Raw genomic sequence first — 26,691 nt, 5'->3', positions numbered from 1 at the left:
ATCCTTTTCAGTTTTGAAAGTAGCATATCAGACTAAAACAGATGTTAAGAGTCATTAGTGCCATTTATCATGACACAATACATTTGGATTGAGTAGAACTAAATGCTATCAGTCTGCATTTGTCTCCAATGTTTTAATTATGATATCTATTTGCCCAGAAACTCTAATATATGTATGACAAAGTTTATGTGAAGAAGTAGAATTATGCTGATCTGGATGTCTTTCTTAAGTGTGTGAAAAGCACATCATCATTTATCAAAAGTTTAGACTTTGGATATTATTTTTTCCATAGTAAAAAGGAAAGTTTTATGCTTTCTTTACTTGACTTTGTCTGTGAAAATATGTCTGGTATATTCTTCATGGAGAAATAAAATCAAGTCAACAGCACTGCATTTGCTCATGTCAACTGGTAGAATAATTATAGATGGAAAAACCCAAACCATCAATACGTTTCCTGTTCGTGGGAAGAGAGGTCTTCTTTGAATCACTTACACAATTCAGCAACATAGTATTTTTTTAGAATCAACAATATTACCTGCCCTTTCAGAACTGAGTACCAAATTTATCACGTGAATAATTATGTTTGTAGTGCATTGACATTAAGTATTTACCTACCCTAGAAAGGAAAACAAAAACGTTTCCTAAGTTTATTAAGAGAGAGTTGTAACTATTCAGAAGAGTGTGTTTCATTTCAAGACAATAGCAGCTATGAAAATATAGGACTAGAGAGTATGTTACAGGGCTATTTTTCTCTCCATAAAATAATTTCCTATAGGGTTTCACTGGATTAAAAAACTCAATAGTATGTTTGTAACAGAACAGATTCCATAGGCAATATATTCATATTCATATTTACAGAACACTTACTACATAGAAGTAGAACATAGAAGTTCCTAAAATGATTACTTTAGCAAAATGGTTAACTAACATATAATTTTCACAAGTTTCCTATAAAAATATCTAACAGGGTCTATTATATAATGTATGGACATTTTCCCTCAATACAAGTAAATTTAGCATTTTTTCAACTACAGTATGGTGAAACAAGGCAGAGTGTCAGTTAATTTCCAGTATGGAATTTAAAAAATAGACTACAGTTATATTGGATAAAGATGTACATATATGTCCAACATCTATGTACAGAACATTTTGTAGATTAAATTTTGTTGTCAGCTATTTTCCTCTAAATGTTAATGTCTGGTAAATCCTTGTCACCTATTCAGATACTCCAAGATTTTGCTTTTTATTGAATTTAACAAATGAATAAAGGAAAATAAGAGTGCTGCTGGCCATCTTCTTCAGTCTAGTCTCCTAATTACATGTGCCTTTTGTATACCTTATTATACATTAGTATTTATTGACATTCCATGTGCCCAGAGTGCATTGAAACATAGAATCTAGAGGAAGTTCCCAGCTGAACATTAGGATAACCAGGAGAAGAAAATGGATAGGAATTTTAGATGTGCAATTAAGTTTCTGTAATTCATCAACCACAGACATTTTCATAAATCAATTAGATTTATTTGAAACCATCCAAATATGGGTAAACTCAAAAAATGGTGAGCTTGCTTATATTCAATGAGTGAAAAGAGAATGAGTAAAGATAGAAAAATGGTAAAAGCGGGAACAGCAATGTTGATATCAAAGAAAAGAGAACTGTGTTATAAAGGTATTTCATTAATTATTAAAATATTACTATACAAATTATATACTTTTAGCAAAGTTCGTACAATTTTCTCTGGCAAGAATTCCAAAATCATGTAGTGAGAGCCTTTAACAATATTATTCCTTTTTTTATTATCTTATTTCTTTAGAAATCTTTACTGTTGAAATAAAGTGAAGGGGGTAATACATAAGTAAGGATCATCACATCATTATTTGTGATAATGAGAATTGAAAAGATGTCCAGCAATATATATGAAATTATAGGATTTTCTTCTGGATATTATATAGCCATTAAAAGGATGTTTTCTGAGAATGTTGAAAGCAGCCACATGTGCATGCAATTTACAATGTAAGAAACAAGATCCTTTTCTCTACTTCCCCAAATTTCTACTGTTAACCTGCATAATTATTTTTCAAGCAAAAAAAAAATAAGCGAAGTTTGATATCTACTTATAATTCTCAGTAAATTCTGAGTTGTAAAATATAATTAGTCTTATTAGGTCAAGGCTAAGATGGATTTCTACACTTTCAAAGACTGGTAGCAATGGAATATGCTTTTCTCTGATCTGGAAGCTTGTGAAAATGGGCTCCTGGACATAACATTCAGACCATATCTCTGAATGACATCTACAGGGCTCACACTCAGCAAGTCAATTGTGTCTGTCTTTTGACTCTCTTGAATACAGCAGCCTGAAAATACTGTCAGATTTACATCCTGGATTGACCTTCAGAATTGTACAATGTGATTTCTGGGCCTTTTGCCCGAGAAAGTGCTGTCCATATATTTGCTGATGCCTGAAAGTTACTTAAAAGGAACAAAGTTCTTTTTTTTTTCACATTTATAAATAACACACAGATGCCACTTAAAGTGAAAATGCCAGGTTGTGACCATATACTGACTGCAATTCAAACTCAACAATTTTACATATTTTATATAAATTTAGTTACCACTACATTGTTTCCTAAGTACTTGGCCTTTTACTGCCATTTGCTTTCTACAATGAAATAGTTTAAATGATACTACCAGACTATTCCAGTTTGAGAAGATGAAGGAATTAGAGCAGGAAAACACAAGTGATACAGAAAAGAAAAGGCAGCCATGGTCAGCAGATGGCAGTAAAAAGTGAATGTGAACCTGGCTTGGTTGGAGCACACCTGCAATCTCAGCTGTTTGGGAGGCTGGTTTCTTAGCCAATGAAATTCTCTTGGAGATTCTCACCTTCTCATAAGGGAGACAGGGTTTACAGGTCCTTCATCACTGACACATGACATCCTCCTACTGCCACCCCATGACTATGCACCCAGTCCCCCTTTCTAAGGATTCGATATCACATATTAAACCTGCCAGAATTAATAGATTTTTCACATCTGGAAAGGGCAAAATTTTATCCTCAAGGAAGTGAAAAGTCAAGGTATATACTGTAGAAAACAAGTATATTTTAGGTACCTCAAGTCTTTTTATCATTAATTTTCTTTCCTTATTTTGACTTACCTTTACGTTGTTAATTCATCTACTAGCAACACTAGCATGACTGTTATTTCAAATCAGCTGTCACTCAAAAATCCAAGGATTAATAATGGTTAAATTTCTCTAACTAGCAAATGATGTCTCTGATGATGCACTATGAACTGGTATCAGAAAATGAAACAAAACAAACGTTTAAAGCAATCAAGGTGTGCCAAGTGTTGTGGTGCATGCCTATACTTCTAGCAGCTCAGGAAGCTAAGGCAAGAAAATTATAAGTCCAACGTCAGCCTCAGCAACTTAGTGAGGCCCTAAGAAATTTAGCAAGATCCTGTCTCAAAAAATAAAAAAGGCTGGGGATGTGGGTCAGTGATTAAGTGCCCCTGGGTTCAATTCACAAACACTCCCTCAAAAAAAAAAAAAAAGAATCAAGATGCCAGGTTAATGTCTTTAGCTGGTGGTTAAAGATAACTCACATTCCTTTGTTCAGTGACAATGAAGAAGTTAGAATATTTCTTTAACATTTTGTTCACAGACATTCCCATATATCTTCAAATGAATACATAGTAGAATCATTCAATTTGCATAACAAATTTTCATATGTTCAATATGCTGTTAGTCATTATGATTTTGTTTAAGAAAAGGTAATATTTAAAAAAACAACTTTACAATTTATATTTTGTATAGCACTGTAGTATTCAAAATTCACCCCATTTGTGTACAATGAATCAAAATGCAGTCTGTAAAAATAAAAAATTTTAAAAATTCAGGGACAATAAAAAGAAACCCAATGGGCAACCATCAACCATGAAATTCTTAGAATTATCTTATCAAGTCCGTTACAGATAACTACTACCCTAACTTCCTCTCTTCTTTGCCTAAGATGTTTAAAGTTTTACATAGCTCCTTAGAAATATATCTTCCTAAGGGTTGTTGAAATTACTATATAAACATGGTCACTCATGAAAATTTATATTTCATTTTTTATAAAATACTAATAAATTCTAATAAAATTCAACATCACAGTGTGAGTAAAGTGTAAGATACAATTTTAATATATTTGTTTTATATAGGACATTGCTTTAATGCTACCTGTAGTCTTCCATCACAAAATATCAAGAATACTACTACTTGCATGTTTATGACATTTACTCAAAAGACTTGAATTTGCTATCAAAAAAGTATATTAATACTCTGTATAAATCTTGCATATGTTCATCCCTCAAAATTAGCAAATATAGATATTTCCAGTGTTCAAGCTCTGTTGAATGTGATAATATAGGCTTACAAGTTCTAAAACTATCATCATATCTTTGTGCAATATAACTTAGATATGTTTTTACTAAAGATTTTCACATTCATAATCTTGTAATCTTCATTTGGAAAACATGTTCATGTCATCCAACTTCTCACTATATAAACACTAATGACATTGTAATTTAATGGACAAGCTATGTTAAATACATTTTAATTTTTGAAAGATTAATGTAAAAAATTTCTTGGATGTTTGTGGAGATTATATGTTTGTATATATGTGAATAGGTATACACATACACATATATACACACACACTCACACATACATACACTACATTTCAAATTAAAATAAAACCTAAGAGAATATAATGGATATTTATAATTAAGAAAGAAAAATTTCCTCAATTTAGTATAACTGAATATAGCTAAATAAGATGAAAAAATCCTGTCCTTCTAAGTATTTTATAATTCTGAATATTTTTATCACAGAGTATTTTGTCCATGACCTTATGTCTAAGTCCCCTAGTTCCTTAACCAAATGCCACTTGATCAAATTTTAGTAATATATTGTCTAAAACAATTACCACAATGTCTGTTATGTTGCATTAGATTTTTAAAATGCTTTTTCGTCATAATGGTAACATTTATTTTAATGACCTTCCATCCTTTCCCCAAGATTTCAGAAATTTCATTTTAATGTATTAACAGATATTATGAAATAGTTCCATATTACCTTTTTTAAAAACAATTCAAACATTATAACATTACACTATACTTCCATTGCTAAAATCATCAGCCTATTTCATTTCCCAATAAACATCTAAATAGCATATGTCCACTTTGGTCCCAAGGTGTACATTGCAGGGAACAGAATGTCAGGTATGCTGGTATTTCCTAATTCTGCCCTCTTTAAATACCCATGAGTTTAGCTTAGAGTATCACACGGTTACAATGTAGACTTATTAACTGTCAGAATGTATTTAAAAATGTATTAACTAGAATTAAGGAAGTACTCACCCAGCTGGGTCTCCTGAATTGTCAGTTTACTTTCCATAGGATACAAAAGCTTGGGTGGCTTATCAGTCAGAGGAGCTGAAAAACAACAATAATAGTAGAGACTTATAGTTATGCTACATGAACTGAATGATAGCATACAGTTTATTTTCCCAAAGATTTTTCATTCTCAAAGTAGTGTCAAAGCACTCTACCAAGTAATGACTTTCATATTGCAGGTGGTACCTTCCGGCAAGCTGAAAAGCTATTAGATTGTACAAGAGTAAAATATAACATTTCCAGATCAACAGTCACATGACACCATTGAATTACAGAATCAGGATTGGTCAGTTCTTAAAAAATCTGTGTTTCATGAAATATTTTCACTTTATATCTTATTTTTCTTTTAAAGGAATGCCCTCCTTTTTTTAGTATTAAAGCTACACATATATATGTGGCATGAATTAAAAAAAATATTCAGTATAGAGTTGTGTCATTTTTCTTAGTTCCCTTCATGTTTTCCATATACTGGATCACATTCCCTCAAAACACACAATCTACTAATTGCAGTAAATGTTTCCTAGATACATATACTCCAAATGAGTTAGAAATGTGACATTAAATTAGTATAAGTACAAATATGCATACCCATACCAAGGGGATATTTTAAAATGGTATTTTTCATTTAGTCTAAACCTGTATTACTATTATCTGTTACATTTTGTAGTATTTATTGCCAATTTGCATGATATCCTTTTTTTGATTTTAAGCTTCCACACATTTCTGCTCTGTGCTCTCATCAATTTCATTTATCAGCTACAAGTCTGTTTGCTACTAGACATTGTGAAGATGGGTATCCTATTGCATACTTCATTCCTAGTAAACTAGATTTTCTGCACTTTAGACAAATAGTTCTTCATTAATCCTCCCCCGCCAACCCTCTCTGATTGAATTGTCTAGGTCCCTCGAAATCTGTCACTGCAACTTCTACTCTGTATAAAGAACAGACATGATCAGTTAAGGGTCACTGAACTAAATGTTTTTGCTTTGAGGGCTTTCTTTCTTCCTTGCCAGGAGGACATGCCAGTTTGGTTGATAACTGGAAGGTAGATCTAGACAGAACTGCCAGGTGTTGGCTACATGTACTTATCACCAGAGAATTCAAGAATTCAAACTGCTTCAGTGGCTTGCCTCCATCTCTCTTTAACAGAAAACACAGTCAGTGCATAGGGATGGTGCATTCCAAGTTAGAAAAACAGGGACGAGTTCTGAGTATCACTATGGTTTAATATATGAGTTGTCCCCCAAAAGCCTATGTGTGAGGCAATGCAAGTATGTTCAGAGGTGAAATGATTGTGAGAGTCATAGCCTCATCAGTGGATTAATCCTCTGATATGGGTTGACTGGGTAGTAAACATAGGCTGATAGGGTGTGACTGGAGGAAGAATGTCACTGGTGGTATGCCTTTGCCTTTCATATTTTGTCCTTGGTGAGTGGAACTCTTTCTTTTTCTCTCTCTGCTTCCTGGTTGCCATGTTCTGAGCTGTTTTCTTCCACTTCAGGCCCAGAACAATGGAGTCAGCTGACCATTACTGAATCTCTGAAACCATGAACTAAAATAAAATGTTCCTCCTCTAAAATGTTCTAGTCAGGTATTCTGGTTACAGAGAGTAAAAGTTAAGTAAAATGAGAGTCTTGTGGGGAGACCAACCTCATATAGGACTGATTGCTGTGTTTATAACTAATGAATGCATTATTCATTGCCTTTATTACTATTCACAAGAATATGGGAATAAAAGTGAAAAAAAGTTTAGGTAATAGGGTGAGATTAATTGCTCTGAAATTCTCAAAAATATAACATCACTGATTAACCTTAAATACTCTTATTTCATGCTTAAAATGATCTTAATTGATTTAATTCTCTTATTTAAAAAAATCAGCTTATTCATTCACTGAATGTTGGCAAAACAGTTCAACATTAATAGGTTAAAAAGTTACATTCTTCAACTCTGGTTATCAAATGAATTTTAGTGAACTTAACAAGCAGTGATGGTGACAAAATAACTGGTTTATTTTAATAAATTTATTCAGTTTAAAAATCTTGCGATTGTGTAGTTACTAGTAGATAATTTGACCTTTTGTTTTAGAAAGCGGTTGAGAAAAGGTTCCCTGTTCAAACACTTCCCACACTAGCCTGTGATGAGGGGGAAAAAATCTATATAGAAAGATAATACAATCCATATGTATCACATTTGTTCAGAAATATAAAATGGGTTTTTGTTTCTCTGCCCTAACTTACCACCCACTCTGTAACATAATGTTACATCCTTAAGAACTTTCATATTCTGTCATTTGACAAACTCCATGTTAACATAGGAATTCTTCAAATCTAAATCATGAACTCATAAGATGTTGGAGCTAGAGAGAGTTCAGTGCTTAATAAGTTACTTTGAATTTTTAAAACTATGTTCTCTAAGGTCATGCTATTTGCACTGAGCCCCTCTGGGCAGATAAAGTAAAAGAGGAGATAAGGACTGGCCCACTGGACATGTCTCCAAGCCTTGGGATGCCATCCACTCCTCTTTGACAAATGTAGCTCTGCTTTGACAAAAGTAGCTCTCTATTCATCAATATTTCACACACAATTCTGATAGATCAAATTCAATTCAGTTCAGCTTGTATATATTAAACACTATAATGTGCCAGACACTCTGATAGGTAGTTTGGAATGACTCTGTTTTTTGTCCTTATACTTTACAGTGATTTGTGATTTAATAATAAAAATAAACATTCTAAACTGATAAAAATCCCTTTCTTTTAGAGACCAAGGATCTGAGGTACAAAGCGATAGTTTGCAAAAGATAACAAAGAAAATTCAAGTAAGAATCTTTGCTAGATTTTTCCACCCATTTCTTAATAAAATGTACTTTGAAAATTCTGTGAAGCAACTTCTGCATAGTCCTGTACAAAGATTCCCTCAAGGTATGTACAATCTGTTAAAAGAGTGAAAATATACAATTAAATCATCATAACCTAGAGCAGAGCTATAGCAATGCAATCTGTCATCATCTGTAAGTGTCATGTTTTGCTATTATGCTATGATGGATATCAGTTTGGTACATTTCTCATATGATTTGCTTTCCTTTGATAAAAGTGATAAGAAAATCCCAGATAACACAAAGGCTAAACTACTGATTTGACACATTGGCAAAATGACTGTGAAAAGAAGTGATCACTAACACTAAGATGTAGCTCAGTTTTACAGTCATTTGAGACTGACAAATTTTGCTGCCACAAAAGAAGGGCATGCATAGACTTATCCATTATTTGAATGTTTTTGGCACATTATGGTATTTAATATATTTAGTTGATTTGAACTGACAGAAGACAGAAGTAGAAAACAAATGCAGGAATAGTAATGACCAATCAAAATAAACAAACATGCAAAGAGAAAAGTGTTCCTTCATTTTTTTATTTTTGAATTTGTAAAGGTAGAACTGGAAAGAAAATGAAAAATATTACTTATAATTTAAAAAAGCAAAATTATTAGAATCAGACCTTGACTAGACCATCTGACAGTTTATGTCAAGGAAACAACTTGGGGATACTTCTTTCTCTCACTAAAACATACAGATGCTGAAATCACTGAAAAACTAAAGAATGTTCAACAGTAGTAACATGAAACACAGTGATTTTGAATAATAATCATATTTTATCCACAAAAAAGCACAATTAGAGTGATTTCTCTCACTGACCTCACGTTAAATACAGCTTTGTATCTACCAAAGTATTTTTAAGCTCTCATTTTATTTTTCAGAACATCTTATTAGAAGCATTAAAGCTGATACAGTCATTTAAAATAATAACAGGCCTCTCTTACAGAGTTTTAAATAAGTCCCAATTGACAAAACCCTTCTGCACAACAGAAGGGAAGAATTTTAAAGACATTCATTTTGCTCACTAGCTGCCAATTAGAGAAACATCTAGAAGTCAGTATACATAAAGATGTCTATAAGATTGATCCATTATCTATGTTGACATTTCCTAATTATTTATGAAGAGATGCAGTCTTTCTCTCTTTTTCCCATTTCTTGTGCAGTTGATATACAGAACAGTAAGAAGTAGGGTCTTATCTTCTTAAAACAAAAAAGAAAAAAAGTTGGGTGAAAGAGGCCAGGATTTTTCAGTCTTTCTAATGTTCTTAAAGAGGAGAGAATTGTGAGGTATCTAAGACAAATACACATTTCTCTGCTTATCACTCATCACCTTTAAAATCTAAATTTGAACCCTCCCACACTAATCCCTCCAACACTATTGAGAATACTCAATATTTTCTGTATACTTACCCTACCACAAAATTTGTTCTTTCAAAACCATAAGTATTTTTCTAATGTATTTTAACTACTTCCTGTCTCTACTGTGTTTCTTAGAAGTCTTATGTAAGGGGAGATTACACACTTAGCTTTCAGGGAGACATGGATTTAATAATCTCTAACTCTGTTGGTTTGGCAATTTGAAGGAGCCATTTAATATCTCTTAGCCTTCTTATAAGTAACATGTGACATAAATATTTTCCCACATTGATTCAACAGTGTGAGGCTTCAATAAGTTAATGAATTAAGTACCAGCATACAGTAGATGAAAAATAAATCTGTCTAATGATTTCCACTGAAGTTTGGGACAACAGCATTTAACATATGCTAAATGCAGCATTGAGTGTATCTTGGTAAGAACAATATTACTATTTGTGAAATAATGAACTCAATATTTAACCTGAGATAAACTGAGGTTTAGAGGGGTTTAGACCATGAATGGAAGAATCACTAATATTTCTCACATTAGGGGAACTGATCTACAAGAACAGAATTTAAAAAAACATTTTGAATAACTTTAAATATACCAGACAATGTGCTGGGATTGCAAAGGATTCAAACAAACTACAAATTTTAAAGGTTGTAAAACTTCACAGAGCTTATAATCTCTGTAATTATAAATACCTCCATAATTCAATTTTAAGAGCATTTGTCAAGTGACTAAAATAGTATGTGTTAAATTAGAAATAAAAGAATGAATCATTCAAAGGGTTGTTCATAGATGAGAGCTTATTTATGATGCACTGTGGTGAGTCCTACACTAAGGGGTAATTTCTTTATAACCCCATTTAAATTCACCAACTAAAACTGGTCACAAAATAATATCCACAGATTTACAGAGGTGACAATAAAACATGCTTTGTGGCAATTCCACTGACTCACTCCATTTTACAATGGGTCATTTGTGCATGCTTTCCTTTAAACTTAAAAGAACTGACAAACAATTGCCTGTTTTCCTAGCAAATCAAGGGAACTTGGATCACCCAGAGAGTTTCAACCTCTGAATGACTCAGAGTGTGATTTCAGTTCTGCTTTCTTTGGCCTGGAATGTTTTAAAATTATTTTCTAACAATACAGCATAGATCTTATGAGTGCTGTAGCATGTAGACACAATATCATGGTCCTTGGAGAAGGAAGTAATGGACAGGAGAAAATATTAATGGATCCAAGATGAATCCATTTAGGGTAAAAAGGGTGCCTTATTTTTCACTTATGTCTAATGCTTTGAAGTTGGCAAAATCTCTCCTATTTGCTAAAAATAATTGTGGTGACTCATAGTAGTCATGGACCTCAGAAACCTCAGAGTGAAGAATAGCAAAGCAACCAGGCAGAAAGGTACAGGGAGAGGAGTTAATGAATAAATAAATACCACACACAAGATAACAGATATAGGAGTAATGTCAAAGGTCATAATTATTAATATATTTATCAAAATATATGTATTGAGGAAAATAAACAAATTCATGTGACTAGGTTTGATAGTTAATATTTTATTCATTTAATTGGATAAATACTGCCTGTAATGAAAATAAACATGTTCACTCATTCATTCTTTTGACAAATATGCTAAAACATCTCTCTGTTGGGCACTGTTCTAGTCACTAGAACAAAGAGAGACAAGATTTTTGCTTTCACAGAGCATGTATTCCAGAAACTAAGATGTGAAATAGACATGTAAATAAATACATATGTAACATATTAGGTGATTGTAAATACCATAAAAATGAAACAGCTAAAGAGAGACTAATGCAGGTGCTATTTTAGAGAAGATTGCCGGGAACATTTGCTCAGACCACTTGAAACATATCTGTGTAAAGGAAGGAAATGCTCCATGTGAATGTCTGGAAGAAATGTATGTCCAGTAGAGGGAAGAGCAAGTGCAAAGGTTCCAGGATGGGAATATATTCAGCATGTTTGGGGAATAGTAAAAAAGTCTATTGTAAACCTACTCATGTAAGAAAAGAGTGACAAACAGTTCAGAGACCACCATGGGCCCATACATGCATGGCCTTATAAAACATGGAAAAGACTTGCTTTTTATTCTAAACGTTATGGGACTTCTTTTAAGGGTTTTGTGAAGAGAGAGCCCCTGGAAGAAATTAAAGTCCAACATCTCTGGCACCTTGGTATTTGAGTCACCTTGGAGGATGGAGTGGTGTGGAAGTAGTGAAGTGCAGTGAAGGCAGGAAGGCAGACATTGAAGAAATTCATTAGGAAGTGATGGTAACAAGGTATTGGTGGTAGAAGGGGTAATAAGTATCTTATCTGTTAAGTATCTACTACTATTTGGTAGGTAGAGATGACAGATTTACTGATTGATTAGATGTGGAATGTTAATGAATGTTCATGTATTAAGGGAGATACCCACATAGGAGCTTGGGATTCAGTATAAAAGATATGTGTTTATGGACAAGTAGATATCAAGAGATTTTTATTCAGTTTAGTTACCTCTCTTTATTCAGAAAGACCAATTTTACCATTGATCATTAATTTTGTTATTGAAAAATTGAGTCACTGATTCATTTTCTCCTTGTGGTCCCCCAAAAGTTTAAGAAAATGGTCTTTAAAAGTTTCATGTTTTAAGTTAATGTCATATTCATTTGTTATGAGACAAACTGGGCTAATCTCAACTCCCCTTTGCTTTAACATAATTCCTAATAAAATGTATATCCCCAAAATTCTTCTTGACTAATAGAATCAGAGCAATGCTTATCCAAGATATTACAAAAGTTCTAAAGTATTCCCTTTGTTCACTGTAATGTGGAACATATTCAACTGGCAAATTGAATATCATCATGTTTATTCAGTTTTTTTCTCATTTGACATTTATTATGAAGTTCTGTTCTAACATAGGAGTGATGGAATCTATGCTCCCTTTCTAATATCTTGATAAGCTTCTGAAAATAATAAACAAGGAAAATATTATATTAATTGGTTTCAAAAAGAATCACTCAATATCAAATGTAAAGTTAGTTAATATGGAGCTCATGTTAGGTTTCAGGGTCCTTATTCATTTTTCATCTTCTCAATTTGTCTCTTAAACTCCATCTCCCATTATCTGCATCCCTGCTTGACTCACCAGACTCACAGCAGATTGCCAAACTCATTCAATCATCCAATAAACCCTAATTTTGACCAAATTAGTTGAGAAAAACATGGAGAGTAAACAGTGGAGACCATGGGTAGATGGAGAATAAAGTTGTTTTAATATTTTAAATTTGATTTTTTAAAAAATGCTGCAGTGGATTTTGCATAAATATGATGGGAATGAATTCTAACTGATTGCATATCTGATTTTAACCATTTAAAATAAATGTGTGTCTGTGCTGAAAGCAAAAGTTTAAAAAATGATGAGAAAAAAGAAACAATACATAATTATTGAGAGAAATTATGATAAATTCTAAGAAAAGGATGCTGATTGATGTAACAGCTATAATCAAGTAGGTGAGCATGCCAACTACTGTTTTCACTTCTGTTGACAGGAAAGAAAAAATTAACTGCCACTAATTAGTTTCTAGGGACAATAGTCAATTCCAAGAAATTATATGTCCTATAAGGGAAAGTATCTCTTCTCTAGCAGTGAGAAAGTATGCAAAATTTTCATAGCATATCATTTTCTTTTTCTACTAGCATATAAAAGACCTTCTAGAAATGAAAAATGATAAAATTCAAGTCATTTAGAAATGCTATTAAGAGAAAATTGTGGAATAGACAAAAAGTCACTATGTTACCATATGAATCAGAACATTTTAAATTCTCTTTTTGGCTTGGGATAATACAACAAGACATTACATTTCCATTGTATAGTACACTATAATTTAATGCTCATTCCGTTTATATTGAATTGGTTTATTTAGAGTTGTATTTCTGTAAAAGCTTTTTATATTTCTTGATATAGAATCTTGGATGATTACTCACCAATATGGTTCTATGATAGTGGTTCTCAACTGGGGTTGTCCGAGTGTGTGGTTTTACTTGAAATGGATGCTGCTAAATATCTTAGAATGCACAGGAAACCTTCCCACAAGGTGGATCAGGCCGTTGGTCCCTGATGTTAATAATGCTCAATATTGCTGAGGTTGAAAAGTCTTGCCCTGTGATAACCCTATGTTAAATGTGATTTTTTAAATCTATATTACAAACCTGAATTGTGCAAGAGACTTACATTTTCTTATAAACAGAAAACTGTATAAAACTTAAGAGACTGATGAAATGGGGTGGTGGAAGCTGTAGCACAGGCCATTATAAAGTGGACCATGGCTATGATGGGCATTTGAAATACTGCAGAGGCTTAGTATTCAGAAAGATCAGGAATGACATGGTACAGGGGAAAGATACAACTCAACAGAGGAGAAGAATTAACCAAGAATGAGTATAGAGAATCAGTAATCTACTCTTCCCCCTTCCATATTTTCATAGGAATAATAACCAACACCAAGGTCACTTCCTCACAGCCAAACGGTTAAAAATCAAGCGGCTCTTTTCTAAAGACATGAAATTGATTATCCAACACAGAAGAATAGAAGCATTCCAGAACTTAAAAAAGAATTCTAATGTATTTTTAAACACTTAGCTTTTGAAATATTATACAACTATTTCACAGCAAGTTTCCGAATATTATTATACCTTAGTATGGAAATTATTTGCAATCACTGAAAACATACACACACATACACACCAAAAAGCAAAAGAAGGTAAATTAAAAATAATTTGTTTGGTAAATAGAAAACCATATTCAGTGGACCTGGTCAGGAATTGAAAACAAAGTATCTCATGTAAAATCTCAGGTTATCATTAAATATTGATATAGCACTTTGTGCTTTATTTTATTGCCAAAACATTAAGGGGGTGTGTTGTTAGCTGGGACTCACAGTACAAATTTAAGGCTTGTAAGACATAACAACATAAATAAAACATCTCAAATAAGCTATATACAAGAAAAATTAAACCTTGTTACTTGGGGCATGTGGTTACACTATTGAATTTGACCATTTGTTTGCTACAAATAAACAGAAACTTCTACCAAATGAGGACAAAAGTCAGGATTTGAACCTATCTCATCTCATTTCAATAGTCACATGTTTTCCATTTCTGTGGATGACCTTTCGTCATTTTTGTTTTCTAATGTGGTGTTTAGTAGATACCTTGTTTTTACTCAACTCTGATGATATGAATCGTACAGGTGGGAAATGATTTTGATGGAGATTGGAAGTAGGGATGGAAAGTACCCTATAAATTTTACAGAGCTCTTTGGAACTCAACTAATTTTGACAATGATGAAAATTTCACTGTGGGATTTGAATAAGTTTGATTCTGCTGTCTTGAAAACACTGTATAAGAAGATTATGTCTGTCATAAGCTCTTATAAGCAGAATTCTTTAATGATTATAGAACTTGATGATGACATATAGTTTGAGTCTGGACCCAAAAGAAAGATAGGCATTCTAGAAATCCCATTAACAGTTACCAAAACAAACTTTAATAAGCAAGCTCTGCATTGAACTTCAAGGTTTATAAATACAAATGAAAAATAGTTTACAGTTGTATTAATTATACATAATATTAGGGATGTCCTTTAGAATAATATTTTAGAGCAGCCCAAAAAGAAAAATAACTTCATTTTTGTATAAAATTTGGGAACCTAAATTTAACCAATTTATTCTACTGTTGCATGGCATTCCTCTTGAGAAATTAAATTTCACCAATGTTCAGCTGCTTTAGGGACAATAATAGTATATTTATTAAATATTGAAAAATTCAACTTTTGCACTTGGTTTAACTTTCTTGACCTCTACCAATAATGAGGTGATAGCACAGGTTATTATGATATTCTGTGAATCTAAGCTAACTTCTGTGTACTCAGAACTATGAAATACCACTATAATAGTATAATATTGTGCACTAAAATGCAGGCTGACTGTGATATTTGGTGGTTTTACTGCTTAAAGTAATATACTTCCAAATAATTAGCCTCCCTTCCTTTGTTTTTGCTCATTCCTTCTCTCCCTACCTTCTTTCTATCCTCCTTACATCCATCTGTACCTCCTTTTCTTTCACTCTTCCTTTCAAATCAGACAGAAGAAAAATATATAATCTTACTTTAACGTGGGTAAAGTGAAAAGAACTCTAATTTTACACTCGTTCATTTTTTTCACAAACAGAACAGCTAGAACTTACTTGTCTCGACCACCCTCAGGCTGTCCCATTAATTGTCATCATTCATCCAACATTGTCAGAGAAGCCATTTTATTAAAAATGACTCTTTAACAAATAATCTCCCACCAAGGAGGATTTCAAGCACTTCACCCCTGTCTAGGAGCTTAATAAAGAGTTCCAATGGTGGCTTTGTATTGTTTCATAAAAAGTAAGTCGATCTCAAGTCATTAAAAACGTGATTACTACCAAGAAAAAAGGCGAAGCACAAAAACACAACAAAAATGCAACCCAGAAGCAAAAGAAAGAAAAATATGCCTATGAGCAATAAAATCAGGCACCCTTTAAATAAAACTTGCTACTCAAATCTAATTATGCTGCAAATGCTGTTATATTACATTTGCTATCAGCACATAGCCAAGAGTTACTTGGCAACAAACAGAGGTTAGTCATTTTAAGCATTTTCTTTGCAGCAATGCAGGAACAAACTGCAAATCTGTTCTTGGTTGCATTGAACACCACTCAGATCATCAAAAGAAAACAAACACATGCACAAAAATCAGCATGCAACAATTTGTACAACATGTTGAAAATTACTAAAGTTAGGTAAGGGGGTACATTGGGTTTTAGGAAACTATTTGCACACGTTTTCTATCTATTTTGATTAAAATTGTTCATAAGAAAAGTAATTATTTAAAAAATGATTTGGATATGAAAATTTCAGTGTTTAGTAATTATTTTCAGTGTTATAATATATGGTTCATACATTTATATATCTACAAGTACATATGTCTTTATGTTGAAGTATAAATTATAAATTTAGAGCCAAGTTTATAACAAGAAAGGAAAATAAATTGAATTGTATCTACGCCAGCTCAAAGCAATACCCCAGCTCTCTTTGCTCAGCAAAATTTGTTTCTATTATATTTTCACATCCTTGTTTATAATAAATAGAGCAAAAACATTTTTACTTTAGAAAAAAAATATAAAATGCTAATAAAATGCATCATTTAAATATTTCTGAGTTACAAAATACCCCAAAACTTAGTAGCTTAAAATGTTGGCCATTTATTTTTATTTGTGAATCTGTAGAACACTTTGGAGTTCTGCTAATCTGGATCAGACTTGAATGATTTTTGCATGACTCATTATAAATTTGTTCTCAATTGCATGTCAAGCATGTGACTTCACTCCTCCCTATTGGGCTTACTCATATTTCCTCAATTTTATCAAGTCAAGACCTTTCCTCAGTAACTGATAGTGGGTCACTGAAGGTTTGCTAACAAGGAAGTGACATGAACCAGTGTGATTTTTTTCCATGTTTCTTTAAAGTCTGGAATTATCCTCAAGGTGTTTCATTCACATCAAGCACAGGAAATATTATATCAGTTCTCCAGTCAGCATTCTCTTGTTTTTTTTTTTTTCAAATGTCCTTCCTTTGCTCCTAGAATACTATATCACACCTTAAATCTTAACCCACTCTTCCATAATTCCACAGATGTCAACTTTTTTGGCTAAATGTTAACTCTTGCTGGGGTACCTAAACTCGACCTCCTTATACCTCTGTCTAGTCTTTAAGAAGTTGGGTTGTAACTTTACCTTCCATAAATCTGACTTCCCATTGAAACTAAGAATGCTATTTTTTACTTAAAACTTTTAACTTTCATTTCCCTAACATTTTTAGTGTTTTCTAAGGTAAAATATAGCAGATGCTCAAAAAACATTTGTGGAATGATTGGTCAAGGAAAGATTTAACTGTATTTTATATGTGCTGTTTTAAAAGGCAGTAACTGTGTGCTTATTTTTTAAAGATTTGCATTAAAACTGTTCATTACACAATACATTTTTACAGATAATGGGTTATGCTTTAGTTACTTTAGAAAACTTACTCATCTAGAAAACATATTACAATATCTAGAAAATGGCTATTAACACAACTAGAATAATGAGAAGTACTGGTCATATGTATATTTATATGAGATATACATTATCCTTCTTTAAATAATGTATGACTAGGAACTAGTATACTCAACTATTTCATTCATTTCTGGGGAGATATTTAGTTTTTCTGCTTTTCTTTTTGTCCATTTTTAATGTGAAGGCACTAAATTAATTGATAATATGTAAGAACTACTAATGATTAACCAAAAGTAAGTACAAAATAAAATAATAACAAGTAATTTTTACTCTAGTTGAATGTACATGACCAATAATTCAACAACAAATGAAAAATAATATTTGTGAGATAAAACATATTTTCCTGGTTATTTCAGAGGGGATAGGATATTAATGAGAGAGAAATTCATGGATGAGAAACATGTAAAAGGTGCATCAGACAATGTACCTATACCAGGTTACTCAGGAAGAAGCTTGACATTCCCCATCTACCATAATCTCTTGCCCATACTCAACAAAGTAGTATTCCATTGGTGTGGAACCATACTATGAAATAGGAAGAAAGATGAGAGAATAAGGAAGACAAGTCTTGGAAAACAATAAACCAAACATGAAAGCTACAAAGTTAGAGCAAACAAGTACAAACTCAATGGTTCATAGACCCCTTATTTGATCCTTTTCTCCTTTGTCTGCAATGGAAGGAATAGAACCTTTAGTGTCAGGAAGTCCTAGGTTCAAATATTTACTCTGCTGCATTAAAGTTGTTTTATGCAAATTGCTTTACATGTTTGAAGCTTAGTTTTCTCATTTGCAAAAATTTGAAAAATATCTCTAGGTTTGCTGTGAAATTGAAATGAGATACCTAGTAAAGGTAGGTGGTATTATGCACATAAAATGTGTTTCATAAATGCTGGTGTGTGTTAATATCAGTATTGGGGATACAAATGCCTCCAGAAGCAAGGCTAAATTGTACTTGAGAGAAAATTTCTGAACATTCCAGTAAAAGGGAGCAGCATGAATAAAAAACAGAACTGAACTTGGTAAAGCCAGTGGGCAGAAGATATTTAGGCTGTGGGACACACTGGATCAGGGTCATCTTGAGAAATATGGACAAATGGGCATTTTCATAAACATTTTATTAAGAGAATTAATAAGCACAGGAAACATGAGGTGAAGGTCAGACACTAATTATCTCAGCATAATTTATGAATAAACAAAAGTTTGTCTAACATGCTTTTTCTCATTGTAAATTAACATTAGGTTGTAAATTGTGACTCACAAATCTTCAGACTCAAGAATGCTGTGGCTTGCATTAAACAATTCTTCAAAGAAAATGGCTGCAAGCAATAGTTAATTCTATAAGGATTAACCTACCATAAAAGCATTGTTAAACCGGGAACACTGGCTTCAGGAATGACTGTCAGATTATCTAAAATGGAGAGGTGGGAAGTAAACACCACATGGTCGGGACCCAAAGGCAAATTAATACATTGCTCCAGGCCCTATTAGAAGAACAATGCAGATGCCAGAATTCACCTGGACTCAATAGGGTAAAGCCTGCAGGTATGACTTTGAAGTCACTTTCAGGCAACAGCACTGTCATTTGCCACATCATCAAACAAAAAGAAGACAACGGAAATGAGAGCAAACACAGAGTCAGTCAGCTAGTATCCAACAATGTTAGCCACATTAAAAGATTGGGTTTGCTTTGATGCCTTTATTCTCAAGTTAGGGGTCTATTAATTTAATTTCTCCCTGCTGCTTCCACTATGGGTTGTTATTTGTTGAGCCTGATAAAATGCTTAACTGTGCTTATTTTCATCTTTATTTCCCAATGGATTATTTGGTTAAGACTATAAACTTGTACTATACCATTCAACATGGTAGCTACTGGATAGACTTTGGACTCAGTCACACTAGCCATATTTCTCTCTCTTTTCTTCTTTTGCTTTTTTTTTTTTTTTTTTTTTTTTTTTGGTCACTGAGCTGCACATCCAGCCCTTTCTATATTTTTATTTTTATTTTGAGACAGGGTCTCACTAAGTTGCTGAGATTGACCTCAAATTTCCAATATTTCTGCCTCACACTCTTGATTTGCTGGAATTACAGGCATGTACCACTTAGCCCAGAACACACTAGTCATATTTCAAGAGCTCAATAACCACATATATCCAGTATTTACCGAAGTCATATCTAGAACATTTAGATAATTTCCTAGAAATTTCTGCCATATTAGAGTTATTCTCAACTTTTTGTCATGGCACATAATAAATATTAAAATATTTGTAGGGCAGTCAGAGACAAACATCCTTGTGATCAGAAGTGATTGGTCTAGGGGCAGCAGCTGCATCTTAGAGCCTAGGAGAATTGTTATCTTAGAACAATTGAAATTGACTTGGAGTATAACTGTATGCCAGTGCGGATCAATTGGAAAGCTATGGTTTAGTTGATATCTAGTTCAATACCATGAGAGAAGTGTAGTGATTTTTCCTCTTGAAAAACACTTGCTAATCAGGTTTATATTTCTAATTAAAAGGATAATCATAACATCAAAGAGATCTGAAAAAAAGCTAAAATCCAAAATAGCAGACAATATGAAGCAATACCATACGCAAAGATTTTTCTGAGTTCTATGACAAATGCTAATATAGAATTTCAAGATCCCTGTTTTCAAAATAACTAGAAACTCCTTAGTGTTGCAAAACAAAATTATCCCTCTCATTTCTGAAATCTCATTGTGATCCTGGAAGTATTAGGATGGGGTTTTAAGACAAAAGAAGAATAAGATATCTCAATTCTCACTTATTGAAATAAGAAGACAGGGAGGAATAGGAATTGCAAGTTGGGGGGAAAAATGTTGAGATCTGGATGTCACGGTCATTTGAAAAGTGGAAGCAAATGCCATGTCTAGGTAATTGTCAGCATTACTGTGTTTGTGAAGTTAGGCCATCAAAAGAATACAAGACCCATTTCAGGAACTGTGTATTTTATAGACTATTCAAGTCAGAGATGGAAAAATGAACTCCGTGAAGTTTTGGATTTACAAGAACTTTTCCACTAAAGAGCTAAACATACTACAGAGCTATTATAATAAAAATAGAAAATGATCCTGGTACTCTAAGCATGATTTTACAGTTAAATAAAGAGTCAGGTGAATGTTTGTATTTTCCACAAATGCTTCTTAGGGACGGCTCCTCTTGTTAGTGGAGAACCGGTAGTGAACCAAACAAAGCCTGCATGCAGGAGCAAAAGATATCAGGGTATTATATAAATCATTAAGAAAATACAACAAGGCAAGAGACCATTTCCAACAGTGCTATCTTTTATAAAGGTTGATAACAGAAAACCTTACTAATAATGAGGCATTTAAGTGGAAACCTAAAGAAGGTGATGAACTAGGCTCTGTAAGTACCTCACAGAAGGACTGGGAATGTAGCTCAGTGATAAAGCACTTACCTGGCACATGTGAGGCACTGGGTTCAATCCTCAGCACTGCATAAAAATAAAATAAAGGTATTGTGTCCATCTACAACTAAAGAAAGATATCTGACAGAAGATCATTCCATGCATAGAAGAAAAGTTCAAAAGCCAGATCATGCCTGGAAAATTTGAAGAGTAGTTAAAAGGTCATTGTATATTCAGGTTTATGAGTTGAGGATGTGAACTGAGGAAAGAGTGGAAGGATAAAATGTTAGAGAAATATCAGAGAGGCAGAAAGCCTATGACTTTGTAGGTCTGGTTTGGACTTTGGAATTAAGAGCCACTGGTGATTTCTAAACAGAGGATAAAATGATGTGATATTTGTTTCAGGATTCACTTTTACTGCTGTAGAAAAATATACTGTTGGAACTAGAGAAGCAGGTTGACATGGAAGCAGTGATAATAGTCTAGATGAAATGAGTTGTTGGCTTGGATTAAGTTGGCAGCAGCAGAGAGATATTCAAGTACTGAATTTATTTTCAAGGTAGATTCCATGTGATGTGTGATACAAGGTAAAGGAGGGGTCAAGGGTGACTGCAAGGTTTTAGCTTGGAGCAACCACAAGAAAGAAATTACCATTTATTGCTATGGGAAGATGGTAGAGTGAGCAGTTGGAGGTGCATATGGATGGACAGGTCAGGAATTTAGTTTTGTACATGTTAAATTTGAGATATCTCATAGATATCAAAGTGGAGCTATTTAGTAAGCAGTCCGATATATGAGTCTGGGATGCAGGGATGACATCAGGGCCACAGATATAAATTTGGGAGTCATAAGCATCACAGAGAGTATTTAAAGCTGTGGGCGGGATGAGATCACCAGGGAGTGAGGGCTCCACGGGCTTGAACCTCCTGAGCTCAGTTGCTGAAAAAGACACAAACAAATCAGTGAAATAGCAGCGATTACTGCTCAGCTGCCACACTGCAATGCCAGGCAGCTGCAATGCCCCTGGGTAAATATCCAAAGTAGCTAGTACTTAGCACTTTTTTTCAAAATATTTCATGAATCAATCTTTCTGACAGCAGTAGAAATGCACAGTAAGGCAGCCTTCCACATGAGTAAAAATAATGCATGTGCTATCCGGTAGCATAAGGCCAACCTCTGTAACTCCAGCTGTAGCCAGGCTCATGCCTCTTCAGTTTCATTTCTTTTTACTGAACAGCTGGACCAGAGATCAAGAGAGGGCTGAAAAGATGCCAGGGGCTGAGCAGGATTTCCAAAACATTTTTAATACCTGAATGCCTAACAGTGTACTCAGGAGAGGCTACAAAATACCAAGCACCTGTAATACAGCTCCTGCCTCTCCAAATCCCAGTCACCTCTGATGCACACTTTCCTACATTGGGAATAAGGTATTTGAAATTCAGCCAGTTGAATTGTCTTCAAGGTATTTGAGGTATTCAAGGTATTTGAATTTCAGCCAGTTGAATTGTTTGACAACATGAGCAAGTAACTAACCAGGCAGTCAATGTGGTCTGGCAGGGGCAAGATGAATGAAATCAGCTCCTTTTTTGCTCATCCAGAGGTGCATGAGACTTGCTTCATGCTGCCAAGTCAGCAAGTGTTCCCCAAGGCTGTTCCTGCCCTTCTTAACTACAGAAGCATCAAAGCCATGCAGGCACTGTATATTTCAACAGAGGGTTTTTAAAATTTTTCTAATTTGGATATAAAATCACTCTAAAAAGTCAGTGCTAACATCAGTGCCACTTTTGAATGTATGCGTGAAAGGGTACCTGAAAGCAACACTTTTTAAGTGTGCCAGCATAATTCATCAGATCTAATTGTGAAACAAATCACACTATGCATAGCATCCAGCAATCACAGGAATCAGCCAGCTAAATAAACACACTGCAAGCAAAGCATTGTTTCAAATGAAAGCTGGATAACAATCTAAGGGTCTAAATGCAGCCAGGTAGGCCTGGCTCCGAGTCTGAAACAGCAGAAAAAAACTGAAAACAAAACAAAAAAATTATCTAAATATTTTTGAGAAAACTATTCTTAAAAAATATATTTCACTTTCAAGAACAAAGAAGCTCTTTCAGTATAAGAAGCATACAATGAACACATTTTAAAAGCTAGCATTAAAACCCAAATTTAGCATTTTATGTGTGTATAAGCAAGCATACTTGATGTCCTCCCTTACTAATAGCTCTTGATAAATGATAGCTCAATGTAGCATATTAAATTCACATTGGGGCCAAATGAATTCACATATGTACTTATATATCCACTATATTGTTTGCAAAAGTATTCATTTGTGAGTTGGGTACTGTTCAACTGAACAAACTCTTAATACTTTCATAAAATAAAAGCATATGTTTTATTTATGCCAGTGGAAAAACTGGTCATGAAATTTGAAATAAAAAATAAACACTCAAAGCAAATGATATAGTATCTTCAAGCTTTGCTTAACAACTAGATTATAAATGAGCAAAAGATAACTGAAATTCTGGTATGGACCCAGTAGATGGTCAAAAAATGTTAATTGGTGTTGACAGACAGAAGTTAACATTACTAGAGTGCCAAAATGACACAGTGGAGTAACTGAGAAAAATGTCACAGTTCATTCAACAGTCTAGAACTCAGATTTAGGACAAATAATGAATATTTATGAGAGAGGAGAAATTGAAACAGGGCCCTTTGGCCACCAATCTAAAACTAGACTTGGTTTGGTAATTAGAGTATGGAACGTTTTTAACAGATTAGGAATACATAGCATAAAGCACTATAGTTTTACTATTATTAGGGATTCATTCTGAAGGGTTATGAAAAATAATATTCCTACAAGACAGTTCCCCAAGAAAAACGGAGGAACAGTGTGACTTGGGAGGAGGGAGGGGAATTAGTCAAACATTAAACCTCTCCCAGTACATCCTTTCCCAAAAACAAGGGCCCTAATGGGAATAGTAAACTTTCATCCCTTCCTAGCTTCACCCCCAGCATCTCCATCAACAGCAAACATTTACCCCTTCCCAACCCCAAGGGATCTTGAAGGAAGGAGGCAATTATTGAAATGCTGGACCCTGGACTTCTACCCTTCCCCATTGCAGATGAGTTCTGGAAGGAGAAAAGCAAAGAGTGAAGCTCTAGGTAACAATGGGTCCCAGAGGAAGATAAGCAGTGAACACAGAGTTGTGAGCTTTGCCCAGTGACAATGAGTTTTAACCTTTTTACAACTATCTTCCTGAGTTAAAATTTCAACCTGCACAACTAGGTCCCTGACTGTCTAAACTGCATGTCCGTACTCTCCAGTGATTAATTCACCCTCATTGTAAACTATAAAACCCAGACTCCTTCTGTAACCTGGGGGCCATCTCTATACCCAGAAAATGAGCTCTCCTGTGCCTGACTGATTGACTTTACTGCAGAATGAAGGAAAGCTTGCTGTTCCAAGGTTTGCTTCCCGTCTCCTGCCTCTGTCATTCGTGGGCCATGAGCTTACAAATTCCAAAAGAGTATGTTAATAGAAACGGAACATAGTTCCATGGTGAAAAAAATAAAAGCATGGAAAAATGGAAATTTTAATAATTTTTTAGAGTTACCTAAAAACAGGCAAGTATTTCTATGTAAACCATCATATTATTTTGCTAGCGAGTTTAATAAAATCATATTGGGCATTTCCTGTGGAACATATTTGGTCAGGTGTTATGGAGGGATACACAAAGGACAGGTCACTGCCCATTCCATTAAGAATTTTTCAATTTAATGGGAAAGATAAATTCAATAAACAGAATAGCAGAACTCTTACATGAGAGGTATAATGTTACATTCACAAATTGGAGACACAAAGATAATGTTGGTTTAAAGAGATCAAGGAAGATTTCATGGAAAAAGAGTCATTCTGTTTTCATTTTCATAAATATAAAATACAAAAATATGTTTAGAAATACATAAAACCTCCCAATTCAGACCTATCAATTTTAAAATTTTCCATATTTGCTTCAAATTATTTTTAAGGAAATAAAATATTACTGATATAACTTAATTCTTCTTAAACCATGACCAGATATCCCTTTTCAAAGATAACAAGTATAACTTGGGTCATATTATTCCATTCCATTTTTATACTTATACTTACATCAATTAGTATTTTCTATAATGTTATATATCTTTACATATAACTTTCTAAATTTTTGAGTTTTCAATTTATACTTGATGTTAATGTTTTGGATAAATAATAATATTTGTATAGAGAAAACTAGTTCATCTGTTTTCTTTCCTGTTTTGTACTCTTTGCTTTACATTTATAAAATACCCTTTTGAACAAATTTTTCTATATTTTTGCTCCTGTAAACTATGCTTCAAAAAGTAGCTTTACAGACTCATAGCATGTGTGGACAAGATATTTTCTAGGGTCTATACCTCAAGTAGATCATAGATAGAGTGACAGCAACCAGACTGGCCTGTGATAATTCCAGTTTAAACCTTTGTTGTGGTATACATTTTAATATTTCTGACTTTCATGTTCAGAGGTCTCCCAGATTGAGCAATAAAAATACATTCTTTCTAATAATAAGGCATCAATTCTTTTGATTTTATAGGTTTGGCTAAATACTCCTACCAAATGTTTGCAACAATACAGCTCTGAGAATACAAATTTCCTTCATATTTTTCCTAACACTTGATTAGTAGATTTTGTATCTAGCTGGTGGGTGAAAATAGTAACTTGTTTTAATTTATTTTTCACTGATAAAAGTGAAGTTGACTAACCTCTCATATTTGGATTTTATCTTGTAAGAATTTTATGCAATAACTTTGACCTTTTTCTGTGTACTCACTTCATTATATTTTTATCTTTCTTGTTAACTTAGAATTCTTTATAGATTTTATGTTTCATTTTGTCATAATATCTAGTGGAAACAACAATTTTCCAATCTGACATTTACTTCTTGAACATACTTATGGTTTCTCTTTCCTTTCTTTCTTTTCCTTTTTTCCTTATTCTTTTGCTTATTTTATAAGAGTTTAGCATTATAATGTGATCAGATTTCAGTTTTTAATGTGTATGGCTATATTGTGTGTCTATGCTAATAAAGTTCTTCTTGGCCAAGGACAGATAGATACCATTCTATGTTTTTCTATGGAATTGCATTTGGAGTTGGATCTTTGAAGGACGAGTGTATCTATAATGAAGATGGAGGGTCGAATGTTTCCTCCGATAAGTAGATGCTGATACATAACAGGGGTTGGTAAGGGAAGAATGGAGGAATTTTGGATTGTGTAGAGGAAAATGAGGGGATAGGAGGGATTTGGGGAAAGGAAAGTTGGTGGAACTAGACAGCATCATTACCCTGTGTACATGTAAGAATACAGGAATGGTGTGACTCTACATCTAGTACAACCAGAGACATGAAAAGTTGTACTCCATTTGTGTACAATGAATCAAAATACATTCTGCTGTCACATATAA

The 26,691-nt window shown here is 33.5% G+C and overlaps 1 protein-coding gene across 1 annotated transcript in view; it reads right to left on the bottom strand.

Moving 5' to 3' along the window:
* Positions 1–26,691, bottom strand: part of Il1rapl1 (interleukin 1 receptor accessory protein like 1) — a 1,316,339-nt gene that overhangs the window by 281,579 nt on the left and 1,008,069 nt on the right. Inside the window, exon 6 of the mRNA XM_047536575.1 lies at positions 5,404–5,478. Coding sequence (XP_047392531.1) covers positions 5,404–5,478 — 75 coding nt within the window. The remainder of the gene's footprint in view (positions 1–5,403; positions 5,479–26,691) is intronic.

The sequence above is a fragment of the Sciurus carolinensis genome, chromosome X (assembly GCF_902686445.1).
Source record: "Sciurus carolinensis chromosome X, mSciCar1.2, whole genome shotgun sequence".
NCBI classification, from domain to species: Eukaryota; Metazoa; Chordata; class Mammalia; order Rodentia; family Sciuridae; genus Sciurus; species Sciurus carolinensis.
The sequence above is the reverse complement of the archived record's forward strand: the minus strand, read 5'-3'. Positions and strand labels throughout refer to the sequence as shown.